The following is a 14,982-nucleotide window of genomic DNA, read 5'->3' on the forward strand; positions in this document are numbered from 1 at the left end:
GTGTTCACACAGGATTATCCCACCAGGGGTTATCCAGGTGGCAGTGCCCACACAGGGCTATCCCACCAGGGGTTGTCAGGTGCCCACACAGGGCTATCCCTCCAGGGTTTATCCAGGCAGCAGTGCCCGGTGACGCCTGCAGGGCTCCGGGAGGAGCTGCGGGAAAGGCACGGCTCTGGCTTGGCGCAGACTCCACCCCGCAGTGCCGGATCTGCTCCAGGAGCACATGGAGCCCCGTGGTCACCCTCATTCCATCCTGGCCACCAACCCGCAGGCACAGGGCCTCACCATGCACGCTGTGGCTCTCTCCAGTGCAGGCAACCTGCTCTGCAGGCACAGGCACCCTCCTTCCCCAAAGAAGATTTAAAATACACTAAACAAGTCCAGTTACACGCTAAACAACACCACTCTGCTGCACCCCCTGCCACCACAGTGGGGGTCCAGCCCTGCAGGATGCTGGCGTTTGGGGGGCTCTGCTGGGGTGCCAGCTGGCCAGGACGCTGGTTAGCCTGCGGCAGGGTCAGCAGTGCCGGGCAGCAGGCGTGAGGGATGTGGGTCACCCAGCCATTAAGTTTCTATTTATACAGCAGCAGCAGCAGCAGCAGCCGCGTACGCAGGGCTGCGCACGCCGGCAGCAGCTCCCGGCCCCTGGCACACTCTGTGCCTGCCCCAGTCCCCGGGGAGGATCCCTGCGGGGGACGCCAGCGTGGGCAGTGGAGCAAGCAGTGTCCTTCTGCAAAGTAGCCTTTGGAATTTCCTGGCAGTGAGGAGCAAAGCTCCCTTCTCAGCTGGATTGTGCTCCGTCAGCAAAGAGACCGGGACAGACTTCCCGCAGGCAACGCAGAGCTGGGCTCTCCTCTAGCAGGAGGAAAACACAACCCAACAGCACCCTGAGCACTTTGGGCAGCAAAACCCACCAGTGATGATTTGCAAGACCTGATGCATCACTGCTGCATCCCATGCACAGCCTTCCACTCCTCCCTGTGCATGGAGCTGGAGCAGCCCCAGCACCCGGTGCTTCCCACAGCCCCTGCCAACCCAAACACCCCCGCGAGGAGAGGACGCTGGCACTGGCAGAACCCAGGCCTGGCAGTGCCCATGGCAAGGACGGCGTTACTCACATCCCAGGCAGCGCGGCGTGTCCCCTGGCCGCCCCGCAGCCAGCAGCGGCTCAGCTCGCTCAGCTCCAGGATGGGCTGCACCTTCAGCTGCACCGTCTCCCCCGACTGCCGGATCATCTCCACGATCTCATCCCGGGATTTGTTCTCCACGTTCCGCCCGTTGATCTCCACCAGCCGGTCGCCCGGCACCAAGCCCAAGGCCAAGTCTTTGGTGCCGGCCCCGGGCTCGGCGAAGTGCACCACGCGCCGGTACACCTGCCCGTCGGGGCCCCGGTCCAGCATGGTGGTGCGGCGCAGGGAGAAGCCGAAATCGCCGGTGTTGCGCCTCTGCAGCTCCAGCTGCCGTGGGCTGGGGGGCTGGGGGGGCACCAGGGCGGGCAGCCGCAGCTCGGCGGGGAACCTCTTGCCCACGAGCTCCGGCACCCTGGCACGCAGGGAGGCGGCGGGAGGGGTGCAGGGCTGTCCAGAGGGACCCCCCTGCTTGTCCAGCGGGGTCTCCAGCATGCGCACCTCCACCTGGGGAGAGGGGGCTGCCGAGTGCTCAGAGGGCGTGGAGGTCTCTGAGGTGCTCTCATCCCGGCTTTTCTGGGAGAAGGAGAAGCGTTTGACAATCACCTGCGAGTTCTGCTTGGCCAGGGACCCAAACTTGGCTGCCCGCTGCAGCACCGAGCCCTTGAAGTTGGTATCGTCCGCCTTGAGGTCGTCGCTGGAGCTGGCCGTGCTCAGGTGGCCCGAGTCCAAGATGACGCTGCCCCGGTTGCTGTCAGAGTCAATATCTGTGAGGTGCAGCTCAGAGCCACTGGCCACTTTAATGGGGATGGGGTTGGAGATCTCCAGGCGGGTCTTGGAGTCCCGCTTGGAGGCACGGTTGAGGTTGAAGAAGCCCCGGCGCATGCTCATCTCCTCTAGGCTCTTGAGTTCAGCTGCTGACATTCGCTCCTTTTTCTCCTTCTTCTTCTCCTTCCGGGCCCCATCCTTCTCTTTGTCCTTCTTCATCAGGTTGAACATGGTGGAGGGGGCTCGGGGCACTCTTGCCCCCACAGCAGGGCACTGGGCTGGGGCGCCGGTCACGGCACAGCCGCCTGTGCAGAAGGACAGACAGGAAAGGTGCCATCAGAGAGCAGCACGGCCAACACCACCCACCACCCCTCCATCCACCCGCAGCTGCCACCCCCAGGTCCTGAGCCATGTTCCAGTATTCCCACCCTCCCTGGGGACTGCAACATCACAGGGCTGAGACTGCCCCCGTTGATGTGTCCTCAACCTGGCTGGGCATCAAGCCCCAGGCATGCAACAAGGATGGCTCTGTACCCTCAGGGCTGCCCCAAAAGAAGCCCAGAAGCCTGGCAGTGCCTGGCACTAGAGCTGACTGCATGCAAGACCCTCAGCAGCTCTGGAGCCGTTTTGGAGCAGCATGGGTGGGCAGGGAAGAAAATATCCTGGTGGCTTTTGCAGCAGTTACTGCCGGCAGGGACACTCCCCAGGGCAAAACCCCCCATCCCATCCCGCCACCAACGTCCTGTCTGCTGTTCAAAAGCCCCTTGTTGAGGAAACAGAGGCCTTTCTGCTGCTCATCCTGGCTCTGGCCACCACAAACCACAGGGGCTGCCGTGGGCAGGGTCCCCACCAGGGAGGAGCCGGAAATACAGCCTGGAGCGAAGGTTGCTCTAATAAACAGGAACCTGTAAAATCACATCCCTCCCAACACTGATAAGTGTCTAATTTTAGCCAGGGCGACGCAGAGGCTCGTGACGCTGCCGGCGACCTCCAGGAACAGTGGCTCTTTCATTTGGGCATCCCACAGAGCGGGGGGAGCACCCAGTGCCAGTGGGAAAACCACGGCTGGGCAGAAAACCCAGCTCCCTCCTGGAAAACCCCATGTGCACCCAGTGCCTGGGGACACCCAGTGCCTGGGGGCACCCTCAGGCTCACCCTGCATGGGGTGCTGTGGCACTCCTGTGCCCCTGGGGTAACTGGCAGCCCCCCCCAGCCTCCATCGAGCGCTCGGGCTGTGGATAAACAACTCCAAAGTGGAGCAGGCGGCTGGCAGCGCCCGCAGGACGGGCTGACAGCTATATATAACAGGGCAGGAAACTGCACAGGAACTTAACCTCAGCACAAAGGACAACAGGAAAGCTCCCCACGTTTGAAGCATCTGCTTTAGAGCTCTCCGACGGGTGTGGGGATGAGGTTTGGGCAGCCACAGGGATGGGTAGCGCTGCCCACGGTGGCAGTGCAGGCTCTGCCCGGGGTGCATGGATGTGCTGTGCTGTGCCAAGCTGCACCTTGGCTCCAGCACAGCATCAGCACTGCATCACCATCACTGCCTGGACCATCTCCCTGCAAGGGCACATGGTCTGCACTGCCCTTGAACACACCCAGTGGGACAAAGGAAACCCGTTTTCCCCCTGACAAAGCCATACAGGGATGGCAGGGAACTCCCTGAACCTTGCTGCCCCTCGGGGCTGGGACAGGAGCACACGTGCCCAGGAGAGGCCTGGCCACAGGGCAGGTGAGGACAGAGCCCTGCAAGCCATGGCACAGTGCTGGCTCTGGGTGTGTGATACCTCTGAGGCAGTGAGAGGAAGCAGCCTGAGGGACAAGGTCAGCCTCGCAGCTGCAAGGCTCCTGGCCACGGCCAGAAAAGCTGCCACAGTTGTGCCCACACCTAACCCAGCCTCAGGGCTCTGGCTGCTCTGCCTTCCCTGCAGCAACTGGGGCTTTACCAAACCCACAGCAGGACCTGGGCAGGCCCTAAAACACATGAAAACAACCCACCTCCTTTCTCCTCTCCCAGAACTGCTGGCTGTGGGGTGATCCCTGACCCGAACCAGGGCACAGCACAGCTCCTTCTCATGACCCACAGCAGGTGCTGCCACAAAGGCCACCACAGCCATGCCATCCTGGGGGCTGCTCCCCTGTGCCAGGGCCTCAGCACAGACAATGGCAGGGAGAGAACCTGCACCTGTTCCTGTCCCCACTGTGTGACACGTGCCACCGCTACCACAGCTGCCTGGGCATCCCTGAAACTGTACAAAAAGGCTGCACCCCTGGGAGCACTCAGTGCTCACCCCATGGCAGGGAGGGGGCTGCTGGGATCCTTCCCGGGGGTCCCCTGGGAGCAGAGCCACTCGCCAGGCAGGTGCTGGTGAGAGCCACATTGCCAGGAGACAGGCAGCCAGCACGCTCTTTGTCCTCGGTGGTTTCTCTCCCGGCACACAGGCTGCCTCCCAGCCTTTGTACGCTCAACAAAAAGGGGGAACAGCGTTCCCAGCCGCATGGCTAATCAGGCAGCGCTGGCGGCCACTGCCGCAGCCATGTGTGCCCCACTCAGGGCCACAATAGGCAGCAGTGGGGCAGGGAGACAGGGCTTTTGTGGGCTGGGGAAAGGACCGCAGCGTCCGCCCTGCACCGATGTCCCCAGCCCGTGTGTTGTGCCATTGTGGTTTGCTCCCTTTTCCCCAAGACGCCTCCAGCCACGGATGGGTGCAGCCTGATGCCGTGAGCAGGAGGTGGCTGCTGAGTCTCCTCGCTTCTGATTCAGACCCAGCATGCCCTCCCTGGCTCGGCCCGGGCTTGCTCTGGGACTCCCCTTGGCCAGGCGTGTTTGGGACAGTGGCGTGCACCAGCCCTGACAGGGAAGGGAGAGGCACCCGCCGGCGCCGGCTGCGCTCTGGGATCGCACGCGAGGATGCTGCTGTGACACTGGGCTGGCAAAGATGAGGACATCACCTTGGAAGGGCCGGATGGCAGAAAGGGAGACGAATCTCAACGCTCCCCAAGCCAAAATCCTCTCTGAGCCACCCAAGCAGGAGCTAGAGGCACCTTCCCCCCTGTTCCCCCACACGGCCATGAGTCCCTGTGTCCCTGCCAGGGCGCCGGGGAGTTCCAGGCAGGGAGGAAGGCGTTCACTGAAACTCCCAGCCACTCCTTCCCTCCTCGAGACGCAATCTCGTCCGACACGCTCCCGCGCAGGGACCTGCACGGCAAGTTTCACGGTCGCCTGCCCTCCCTGCTCTGCTCCCTGACGCCGGCAGTAGGGCTGTGCTCCCACAGCACTTTGGCACAGCAGCTGGTGGCTGTCCCCTCCTTGGGCACACCATGCTGGGGGAGCTCATGCCCTGGCTGTGCCCAGCCAGGAAGTGATGATGCCGTGCCAGGGAACGGGAGCTGCTGGCAGCAATTCCGAGCAGCCAGGCCAGCTCCCATGCAGGGCAAATGGGAGCTGACCTGCGTGATGGCTGCTTGCTGGACACAAGTTTTCCACAGAACAAGGAAATTTAGGGGGTTTCCAAATCCCTCTGCAGTGCCTTCCCTTATGGACAATGCTGGAATGTGTCAAGAGGAAAACAAGCCCGGATCTACCTGAGTCACAGCTGGGATATGCCACCAGGCTCTCCCCAGAGCAGGATTTCAGGCCCTCCTGCTGCAGGAACCCCATGTCCAACAGCAAAGAGGACCCAGACTGGTGACGAGGGGTCACCCCAGGCCAGGAGGGTGCATGGGGTTCAACCACATGCCTCGCCTCAAAGCTGGGGAATGACACAGCTCAAGAGGTCTTACAGGACAGACCCAGAGGTGGTGGGGCAGGATCTTGGCAGGGCTGCCAGGTGGGACATGGTTCCATGACCAGCTGGAGGGGTCAGGCGGGTTGCACCCCCTCAGCACAGGGCACACAGCTCCCTCATCACCCTTATCTGGCCCCAAATTCACAGCCTGGTGCTCTGCATGGCCCAGCCCACAGCAAAGGTGAAGGGCCGAGCCACATCTCGTCAGTGGGCAAAGTCCAGGGCTGATGCAGGTGCTGTGGGAACACCCAGATCCTGACGGGAGCTGGGATGGGGCAGTGGGCAGGGGTCCCACAGTGCCAGAGTGCCAGGGCCAGCCTTGGGGTGTAGGAACACACTGCCATGTGCCCACACTCTCCTGTAATTGCCCTAAGTTTAGCTCTGGCGCTCGCTGACCAGACAATTTGCATCTCACAGGCCGGCTGGAAACCACACGATTTAGGGACGCGCGTCCCAGCCCTCGCCCGGTGCTCCACATATTCCTCTCCGGGAAAATTAACAGGCACGGGGCTGGCCACGGCCCTGCGAGCCCCCAGCCCAGCAGCTCGCTGAGTGCCACCCACCCCTGTCACTCTGAAAAGGCGGCTCAGGTGCCAGGGGCACCGGCCCCAGCAGCGATGTGGTTAGCGGCGAGCCGGGCTAATGGCTTGGGATGCAATTCCCGGGTGGTGTGGGAAAGGCCCAGGCCAGCGGGTTCTCCCGGGAAGCAGGGCTGGCCCCGGGAGCCCTGCAGCGGGTGCTGGGGTACCCAACACGGAGCACCTGCCACGGGGCATCCTGCAGGGGGGACACCGCGCGCAGAAACACACCCGCACAAGGTGACACACGCATGCAAACACGCGCACGAGTGGCACCGGGCGCTGCACAGGCGCTGCCAGACAAGAGCGGGCCATGCGCGCTCCCGCACCCCGCACCCGGGGGGCGGCACCGCGGGGTCCGCACCCACCCACCCACCTCCAGCGGCCGTGCAGCGCCGCGGGGGCACCGGCACGGGCACGGCTGAGCTCGGCTCGGCTCGGCCCGGCCCGGCCCGGCCCGGATCGGTTCGGTTCGGCCGGCGGGCACTGCCGGCTCTGCGCGCGCCGCCCGCCGCGCCGGGCGCGGCTCCGCTCGGCACGGAGCGCAGCGGAGCGGAGAGGCGGTGCTGCCCGCCCGAGGAGCCCGCGGAACCCGCAACCCTGCGGCTGTAATCACCGCACGGACCGGCGGCCGCAGCCGGTGTGGGCGCAGCCGCCCCCGCGCACCCGCGGACCGGGGTGACCCCGCACCCCCGCAGGCGCACACACGGTGTGTGCACACCCGCGGTGTGGCACGGTGACACGCCGTCCATCCGGCACTCCCCGCACGCACACACCCCCGGTCCTCACATACACTCACGCGTTGTGAGCTCGCAGTGCTGCGCACACGCAGCGCCGTGCATCGCACAATGCACACACGCACTCCCGGGGTTCTCCTTTTCGGAAGAATCCCATGAGGAACAGCACTGGATGCAGGCAGGGAAGGCTCCAGGCTGCCGGCTGGAGCAGGGTGACGGGTGCCTGGTGGCCCCAGTGCAGGGATAACAAAGCTGGCCATGGCAGAGCTGCCTGTGGAGCTGTTCTGCAGCTTGTCCCACAGCACCTGTGCCCAGCGAGGGCTGGCAGCCTGGCAGTCAGGGACTGACTGTGAGGATAGTGGCTGCTCTGCCCAGGAGACAGCCCAGGGTTAACAGTGAGCATCTCCCAGCACACCCAGCAGCGAGAGCGGCATAGTCTTTGTTACACCCCTTCCACTGGTGTCCGCTGGGGTTGGTCACATGCAGTGAGAATCCTGGGACAGATGGTTTCAGGATAAGCCCGGCCATATCAGTGTTGGGACAACCTCCCTTCCTATAGGGTGTGGGAGCAACTGGGCCCAGTGAAGCTGCAGAGTGGCTTTGGGAACAGGGAACCCTGAGAGAGGCATCCACAAGCTCTTTCCAAGAGCACTTTCCAGGCAGTGCTCAATTTCTGATTGGGAAGCTCAGAGAGATGACAGGGACAGTCCCCTGCCCAAGGGAACTCTCCAATCCCCTGCTGCCGTCCTACCATTGCTGGCTGAGTCGTGTGGTCCTGGCTCTCCTGCCATCAGGCTTTGAACCTCTCTTGGGACACAGCTGTCTGGGTGTCACAAGCCCCACTCCACAGTGCAAAAGCTGGCTGTGATTTGCAGCCCACAGCCTGTGCCCAGGACACTGCCCAGCAGCAGCAGAGCAGGACACATGGGGCATGGCAGAGCAAGCTGGCAGCTGAGCAAGGAGCCCTGTGCCGGGCCCTGGCCCGAGGGATGCAGTGGTGGAGGAGATGCAGCCCGTGCAGGGCGGAGGACGGCGGCAGTGAGCTCAGCCGCCTGCTTTTGTCACACTGTCCTTTGTCCCAGGCACGTGGCACCAAGTGCAGGGAGCCGCAGCCATCCGGAGAGCGGGGATGGGGTCGAGTGATCTGGAAGGGCAGCAGAGCCTGTCTGAGCTTCCAGGAGGGTTTTCCAGCTGCGGTGGCGAGGGGGACACGCTGTGTGGCTGCAGCTCTGCCCTGCTGAGGGGGGTGAGCAGCCAGTTACAGCCCGAGGCAGCTCCTCTTCCTCATCACACTGGGCAGGTGGTGATGGGCTGATGCCGGTTGGAACTGCCGAGCTGTGGGACAGCACAGTGCCACACAGCTCTGCCACCCTCAGCCACCCACTGGGGCCACTCTCGTGCCGCATCCCCAGAGCTAATCACCCTCTGTTTTCCAGCAAACTGGCCAGCTGTTCCTGTCCATGTGATCCCATCTGGCTTTGCCAGAAACAGGTTGGGTTGCCCTGAGCAGCTCTCCCTAGCAGAGGGTTCCCCAGGCACCAGCAATTCCCTCACCCAAGGAAACTCTCTGTGTTGCCCAGGATTTTCTATGCAGAAGCAGGACAGAGCTCTGGTGCCAGTGGCATTTTGTGTGCCCCTGGCAGGAGCACATGGCTGGCCAGGACAAGAGCCCGGAGCCGGGCTGGGAGGGGAAGCATCTGTTTTGCAGCACCGCGGGGTTCCCTAAATAGGTCACTGCATTTTTATAGTCTCTTGGATCTAGAAAAACCAGTTGTTCTGGACAACCTGTGGACCCGCCAGCATCACTGGCTCCCCAGGCACTTGCTGCTGTGTTCCCTTGGTGGGGGACACCTGCCCCACCAGCAGGGTGAGGGGTTGGGGGGTCCACAGCAGCCTGGGCCATACTGGGGTCCTGTTATCTGCTGAGAGTGACCCATCCCTGGCCATGACCAGAGTGGGCTGTGCAGGCTGCTTCTCCCCACCTTGCCCCTGGCCTGGGGTGGCTGCCAGATCCAGGCCTTGATCTGGGGTGGTTTTCAGCCAGAGACAGTTTTGCTGTAGCAAGGGGAGGCAGGTGCCCGTGTGGGGTGCAGAGGGGTGTGCAGTGCCACACACCCGCATGCGCCGATGCTGTCCCATCCTGCTCAGGCTGAGCTCTCCCTCTAGTGGCTCCAGGCTCCTGGCAAAGCCTCCACACTCGGGGGTGGCCGCAGCCGTGACCAGGGCATGTCCGAGGGGCTGGAGGGCGAGCTCCGAGCTGACCTGCCCCCTCAGCCGGGATGCCCAGCAGGTGCACAGGGAGTGTGCTGGCTCGGTTTCCCAGGAGCATCCCACCACCAGCCCCATATTGGCACCTTGCAGAGGACAGGTGGTCGTGCCCTTCCCCTTCCCTGACCCAAATTTGGGATGCGGTGCTACTGCCAGCTGTCGCGCCAGGCCTTGGGGGCGCAGCCCTGTGTCACAGTGATCCCCGCGGTGACACCGATCCCACCCCTACCCCATCCCTCACCAGCCAGCAAGGGGAAAAACCCCCACAAACCCCATCTTCCCCCACCGGGGCAGCGCTCTGCCCGCAGCAGGGCTCCCCAGGACCCCGCCGAGCCCCACCAGGCCTGTCTGGCCGGGAGCCACCCCGCCGCGCGTCCCCGCAGGGTCCCCCGGGCCGGGCGCCAGGCCGTGCCGCAGGCAGCGCTGACGGGGCGCTTTGTTTTGTGCGGCCGCGCCTGCCCAGCGGGGAGACAAAAGGGGCAGTCAGACGGGGGCGAGCATTGTGCTGGCAGCCATGCGCTGAGGCAGCAGCCCGCGCCGCCACGCTCGCCTCGTGACCCCCGACGGCCCGCGCTGTGCCCGCCATGGTGCCCCAGGGCCTGCGGCGTCCGCCCCACGGGACAAGGGGGCTGTGGGGCCGGTGGATGTGGGGACTGCAGGGCCGAGGCCTCCCCAAGGCCATGGTAGGGGTCTCGGGTGTGGGGTTGTGGTGGTGGCAGCGCTGTGGGGAGCGTTGGGGCTCGGTGTGGTCATGGGGACATGTCTGCCAGGGCCATGCCGGTTCTCACCTCCAGGCTTCCTCGCCCGTGATGGGAGGAGGGTGTCCACGCCAACACAGCGACAGGGAACACGCCTCAGGTGGTGAAGCGAAGGGACAGTGCCTGGTAGACACCCTGCTGAGCCCACCACCCGCAGGGTCTCACGGGGAGGTGTCCCTGCTGTCCCCACGGTGCCAACCGGCGCCAGGGCCAGGCCAGCCCCCAGGCTCACCCCGTGACGGCGCGGTGCATTGCCCCTGGAAAATGCCAGCTCGGTCAAATCGTTGAGTCATTTGTGCCCAAGATTATCTGTGCAAACAGCCGCCCCGATTATTTTTTTTTTTATTATCAAATTTTTTTTCTTTTTCCCTAAGAATGTGGCTCAGACCATGGGGATGAGCAGCTGAAATCTCCGGGGATCAGCGGGACAATGCCAGAGCAAGCATTGTGCTGACGGCTCTGCAAACGCTGGCACCGGTTCCCGGCCAGCAGTACCCTATAAAAGCTGAGCCGCTGAAGTAGGCAAACATTACATGGGCGAAGCAGCAGTAACCGCCTGAGCTAGGTGAGTCCTGGACCCATGCGCACCTCTCCCACCTCACCCCTCTGCTGCCAGCCGGCTGGGCAGACACCCTTCCTCCTGCCTGGTGGCAAAAGACACCCAGAGGGACTGTCGCTGTTTTCCGTGGCATAAGACAGGCTCACACGTCCCTGCTGGCAGCCGGGGGGGCTGAGAGCCCCTCTACAGCAGGGCACCCCACTGCTGGCACCCACCGGCACGGCACGCTGGCATCTCCCACCATTAGCCAGGGCTGTCTGTGGGAGCCCACTGTGCCTCCCAGGGGACACCGGGCAGGGAGAGGGGATCAGGCAGGTCTGCTGGACACTGCACAGGGCAGCCCGTGCCCACTGAAGACCCTGCTCTGGCTCAGGGGTGTTTTTCCTAGCGGTAGTCTGGCCTCGGGGAAGGAGAAAGGGGGATTGGGCACCGTGCCCTCGTGGGTGTGCAGGCTCCACGCCGCGGCAGGGAGGAGGGAAGGGGCTCTGCAGCAGTGAGAAGGGAGCACCTTGCTTTGGATGTGTCCCACAGCCCCCTACTGTGTCCTGTTCCCCATCCTGGGGCTGGAAAGAGGGTCTTGCTGCGACTGGTGTGGCTTGTCCCCAGCAGTGGGGCAGCTGTCCCTGAACAGGCGCTGTGGGTGGTGGGCACAGAGCTGTCCCAGCCTCGTGAGGGGGGGATGCACAGGGACATGCTGCAGTAAAAATGGCTTTTCCTTCCTTCTCCAGACACCGATCCAGCAGCAAAGATGGCTCAGACGAACCCTCTGCCTGTTCCCATGGGCCCGTGGAAGGTACGTCCTCACATTCCCTGTATTCCACCTCTCCTGTGTGCAGGTAGGGAACAGGGAAGGGCAAAGCCCATCCTCTGGGGCCAGGAAAGCTGCACAGTGAGCAGAAAGGCAGGGATGAGCACAGAAAACAGGCACCCCTGTCCTCTGCCATTGGGAATGTGCCTCCTGCCTGCTCAAATACCTCCCGGGTGTTTTTCATGAGGCTCTTACAGCACCCCGGGCCAGCTGTGCCCTGCTCTTACCAGCCACCCCATGACAGGCAGTTACAGAGTCCCCAAAAGCCGCCGGCTGTAGTTCACCCTCCCCTGTTCATGCAGACAGGGTGAGCATGGGCAGTGGGCACTGTGCAGCAAGTTGGGGAGCAAGGGGTCTGGCAATAGCCCTGGGGCCAAGATGGAGAGGAGAAACACGTGCACGAGTGAGGAGCATCCCGTCGAAGCCTGGAGCTGTCGCGGGAGAGGAAAGCGTCAGCCGCAGCCCCCAGGGAGGTGCCCCTCGCCCTTTCCCCCGTTAATCCTCTTTGCCCTAGAGCGTTCGGAGCAGAGGCCGGGAGAACCGCCAGCCACAGCCCTGCCACCCGCCCGTCCCAGAACGGCTCCGCTCCTCTCTCCGGACGGCAGCGCTGCCCCGGGAACTGATCTCGGCAGGGGTGAGCAGGAGAGCGGAGCGGGGGCCGGCCTGCGGCTCCCCCACACCAAGGCAGGGCGTCGCGGGGCCAGCAGTGCAGGGACGCGGAGGCGTGCGGGGCTGTGCCCAGCCCGGAGGGTGCCCGCTGCAGCCTCGGCTGGCTCCTGGCTCTCTCCCCGACGGAGCCACCCTCCGTCTCCAAGAGGCGCTGGATTGCCCGGGGCCACTGCCGGGCAGTTTCCAACTCGGCAGCTTGCTCTCCGTTCCAGATCACCGTGTATGACCAAGAAAACTTCCAGGGCAAGAGGATGGAGTTCACTTCGGCCTGTCCAAACATCATGGAATGTGGCTTCGACAACATCCGCTCGCTGAAGGTGGAATGTGGCGCGTGAGTACCCAGCTGCCAGAGGAGGGGATGTTTTCCCAGTCAGGGTGGCTGGGAGAGGGGTGCCCAAGCGTGGAGTGGGACCTGCTGTCCCCACTCTGCTTGGCTGGAGAAAAGCACCGCAGCCAAGGGAAGCCAGGCATGGGGGAATCCCATCTTTCCAGGGTGGAGCAGCCTGCCCCTGGGTAGCACTGATACAGAGAGAGGGCCAGGGGACAGTGGCAACACCTGGCATTACCCAAAACTGCCCCCTGCAGTGCTGGACCAGTCAGGTTTGCAGCAGGGTTGCTGCCCAAGGATGCAGAGAGGGTCAGTGTTCAGTGAGTGGCCTGACTTAGCCTGGTCCCTGTCCTGAAGCACCAGCCCTAGAGAATCACTTGGCCAGGGCCTAGCCCTGCTGTGCCCTGGGCTTTCCCTGCCACTGCAGAGCTTCCTAGAGCAGGGCAGAACCTTCCCGCAGCTTCTCCAGTCCTGAGAGGGGTAGGGAGCAGAACTGGGCTTCTCCCTGTGCTTGGGAATCTTCCCTGGCACAGGCAAGGCACCTCCCGAGCAGCTCAGAGGGGCGGGGTGCTGGGAGAGCTCCCCGGGTGTGCATCCCGCCAGGGCGGGGAGCAGACAGACAGATTTGTGCTGCTATCTTTAGGACGTGTAATGCTAATGGGATTACAGCAGCGTGCGTGCTCACGCTGTAATCAGCTCTCTGCTCCAGTTGATGTGCTCCTAATCAGGCTGTTCACCTTGCACAGGGCGGGCTAGCTGCAGGACATGGCACTGGGGCTCAGTTTGGGTCAGTGGCAGGAAACCCTCGACCCCCTCAGCACCCTTTGTACCCCACCAGCAGGGGATCCGTGCACTGCACAGCCCGTGCCACCCACCTTCCAGCCCCCAGCCCAGGCTCTGTCTCCCTGCTCTGCCTGTGGCTCTGTCCCCAGTCTCCTTAAGGGGACATCTCCACCCTGGGGACAGGCAGGTGCTGTGTGGGCAGCACCAGGGCTTGCAAAATGTGTCCTGCAGGGTGGAGGCATCCCAGCTCACCTCTCCCTGTTTGTTTTCAGCAAGAGTGGGAGGCAGAAAGGGGAAAGGCCATAGGTCCCTGCTCTCTGCTCAGAGCCAGATGGGCTCTGCCTGCAGTGGGCATCAGGAATTCAGGTCTTTGCAGCAGTGTCAGGTTGTAATTGAGAAACAAGTGAGAAATTAGGCTTTTGGGAGAGAAGGTCAGCTGGGGCATTCTGAAGCGATGATGGTCTGCATAAATGATGACAGAGCAGCCAGGGGGAAGAGCCACCTGTGCAGGATGGACCCCAGGATCTCCCCACCTCCCACTGCAGCCAGGGATCCGTGTGGGTGCCGCTGCAGCACCAGATGCAGTTTCACACTCCCTGGGTTCTCTGCCCACATCCAGCACCGCTTCCTCTCCTCCCAACCTGTGTGCAGAGGCCAGACCCCAACCTCCTCCTTGCCCCTACATCCTGCCCCTAATGCCAGCTCCCAGCAGGATACCCTGAGCTGCTGCAGGAAGCCCTGGCAGCCCTGGCTCTGTTTTTGCAGCTGGGTGGGTTACGAGCACACCGGCTTCTGCGGGCAGCAGTTCATCCTGGAGAGGGGAGAGTACCCGCGCTGGGACGCCTGGAGCGGCAGCAACGCCTACCACATCGAGCGCCTGATGTCCTTCCGCCCCGTCTGCTCCGCCGTGAGTGTCCCTCGCAGCTCCGGTCCCGCTGAAATGCCCCAGGCCGCAGCAGGGAGGTTAGGAAAGGAAAACACAGCTATGCCGGGGGCAGGCTCAGCGCTTCCCCCCACAGTCCCAGCAGGATTTGCTCTTCCTGTCCTGTTTTTTAAAGATTTGGAGGGAATTTCTGGGCAAGCTGTACATGACCAGTCAGCTGAGACAGTAGCTGTGGCATAGCTGACACCTCCCAGCCACCCAGAAAACTCCAACCAACCAGGGTCTGAACACCTCCCTCTGCAGGAACCCTCTGAGTAATGCCACAGGGAGTGACAGCCCTGCCATTCCCACCCACGCTGGGGAGGGAGCACCACCTCCCCCTCACCCCCTGCTCTCCCCCACAGAATCACAAGGAATCCAAGATCACCATTTTTGAGAAAGACAACTTCATCGGCCGCCAGTGGGAGATTGCTGATGACTACCCCTCGCTGCAGGCCATGGGCTGGGCCAACAACGAAGTGGGCTCCATGAAGATCCAGTGCGGCGCGTAAGTGACAGCCAAGGACAGGAGCAGCAGGGACAATCCCCTGCCATCCCTGCGCCACCACGGCGGGAGGGGGACATCCTGTAACCCCCCCGCTTACCTCTTTGTCCTTTTCTTCCAGCTGGGTGTGCTACCAGTATCCCGGGTACCGTGGCTACCAGTACGTGCTGGAGTTTGACCACCACGGTGGAGACTACAAGCACTGGAGAGAGTGGGGCTCGCACGCCCAGACCTCCCAGATCCAATCCATCAGGCGTGTCCAGCAGTAGCTCCCCACTTTGCCAGTACATCTCTGCAAGGTTTCGAAGGCTCACCAGCTCCCTCTTGGTGCTAATACTCCCCTCCCGAAATAACCACCCCCTCTCGTTCTGCCACTGC

The 14,982-nt window shown here is 63.1% G+C and overlaps 3 protein-coding genes across 17 annotated transcripts in view; 1 reads left to right on the forward strand and 2 right to left on the reverse strand.

The window, feature by feature from the left end:
• The window catches only part of MYO18A (myosin XVIIIA), a 31,959-nt gene extending 29,759 nt beyond the window's left edge, over window positions 1-2,200 (reverse strand). For 14 of the 15 annotated variants that reach the window (XM_039720505.1, XM_039720504.1, XM_039720499.1 and 11 more), the window contains exon 1: window positions 1,122-2,200. In XM_039720505.1, coding sequence (XP_039576439.1) covers window positions 1,122-2,129 — 1,008 coding nt within the window. In that variant the 5' untranslated portion in view covers window positions 2,130-2,200. The remainder of the gene's footprint in view (window positions 1-1,121) is intronic. The other variant, XM_039720491.1, reaches the window with a different exon arrangement.
• Window positions 2,186-14,982, reverse strand: part of NUFIP2 (nuclear FMR1 interacting protein 2) — a 35,882-nt gene continuing 23,085 nt past the window's right edge. The window contains exon 5 of the mRNA XM_039720540.1: window positions 2,186-2,203. The gene's annotated coding sequence lies outside the window, so the exon portion shown is untranslated. The remainder of the gene's footprint in view (window positions 2,204-14,982) is intronic.
• Window positions 10,564-14,922, forward strand: CRYBA1 (crystallin beta A1). The gene is given in 7 exon segments (XM_039720590.1): window positions 10,564-10,581; window positions 10,583-10,595; window positions 11,318-11,382; window positions 12,279-12,397; window positions 13,943-14,084; window positions 14,465-14,607; window positions 14,726-14,922. Coding segments are annotated over 7 exon segments (648 nt in total). The 3' UTR covers window positions 14,874-14,922.

This window comes from Passer montanus, unplaced genomic scaffold (assembly GCF_014805655.1).
Source record: "Passer montanus isolate IOZ18808 unplaced genomic scaffold, ASM1480565v1 scaffold44, whole genome shotgun sequence".
NCBI lineage: Eukaryota > Metazoa > Chordata > Aves > Passeriformes > Passeridae > Passer > Passer montanus.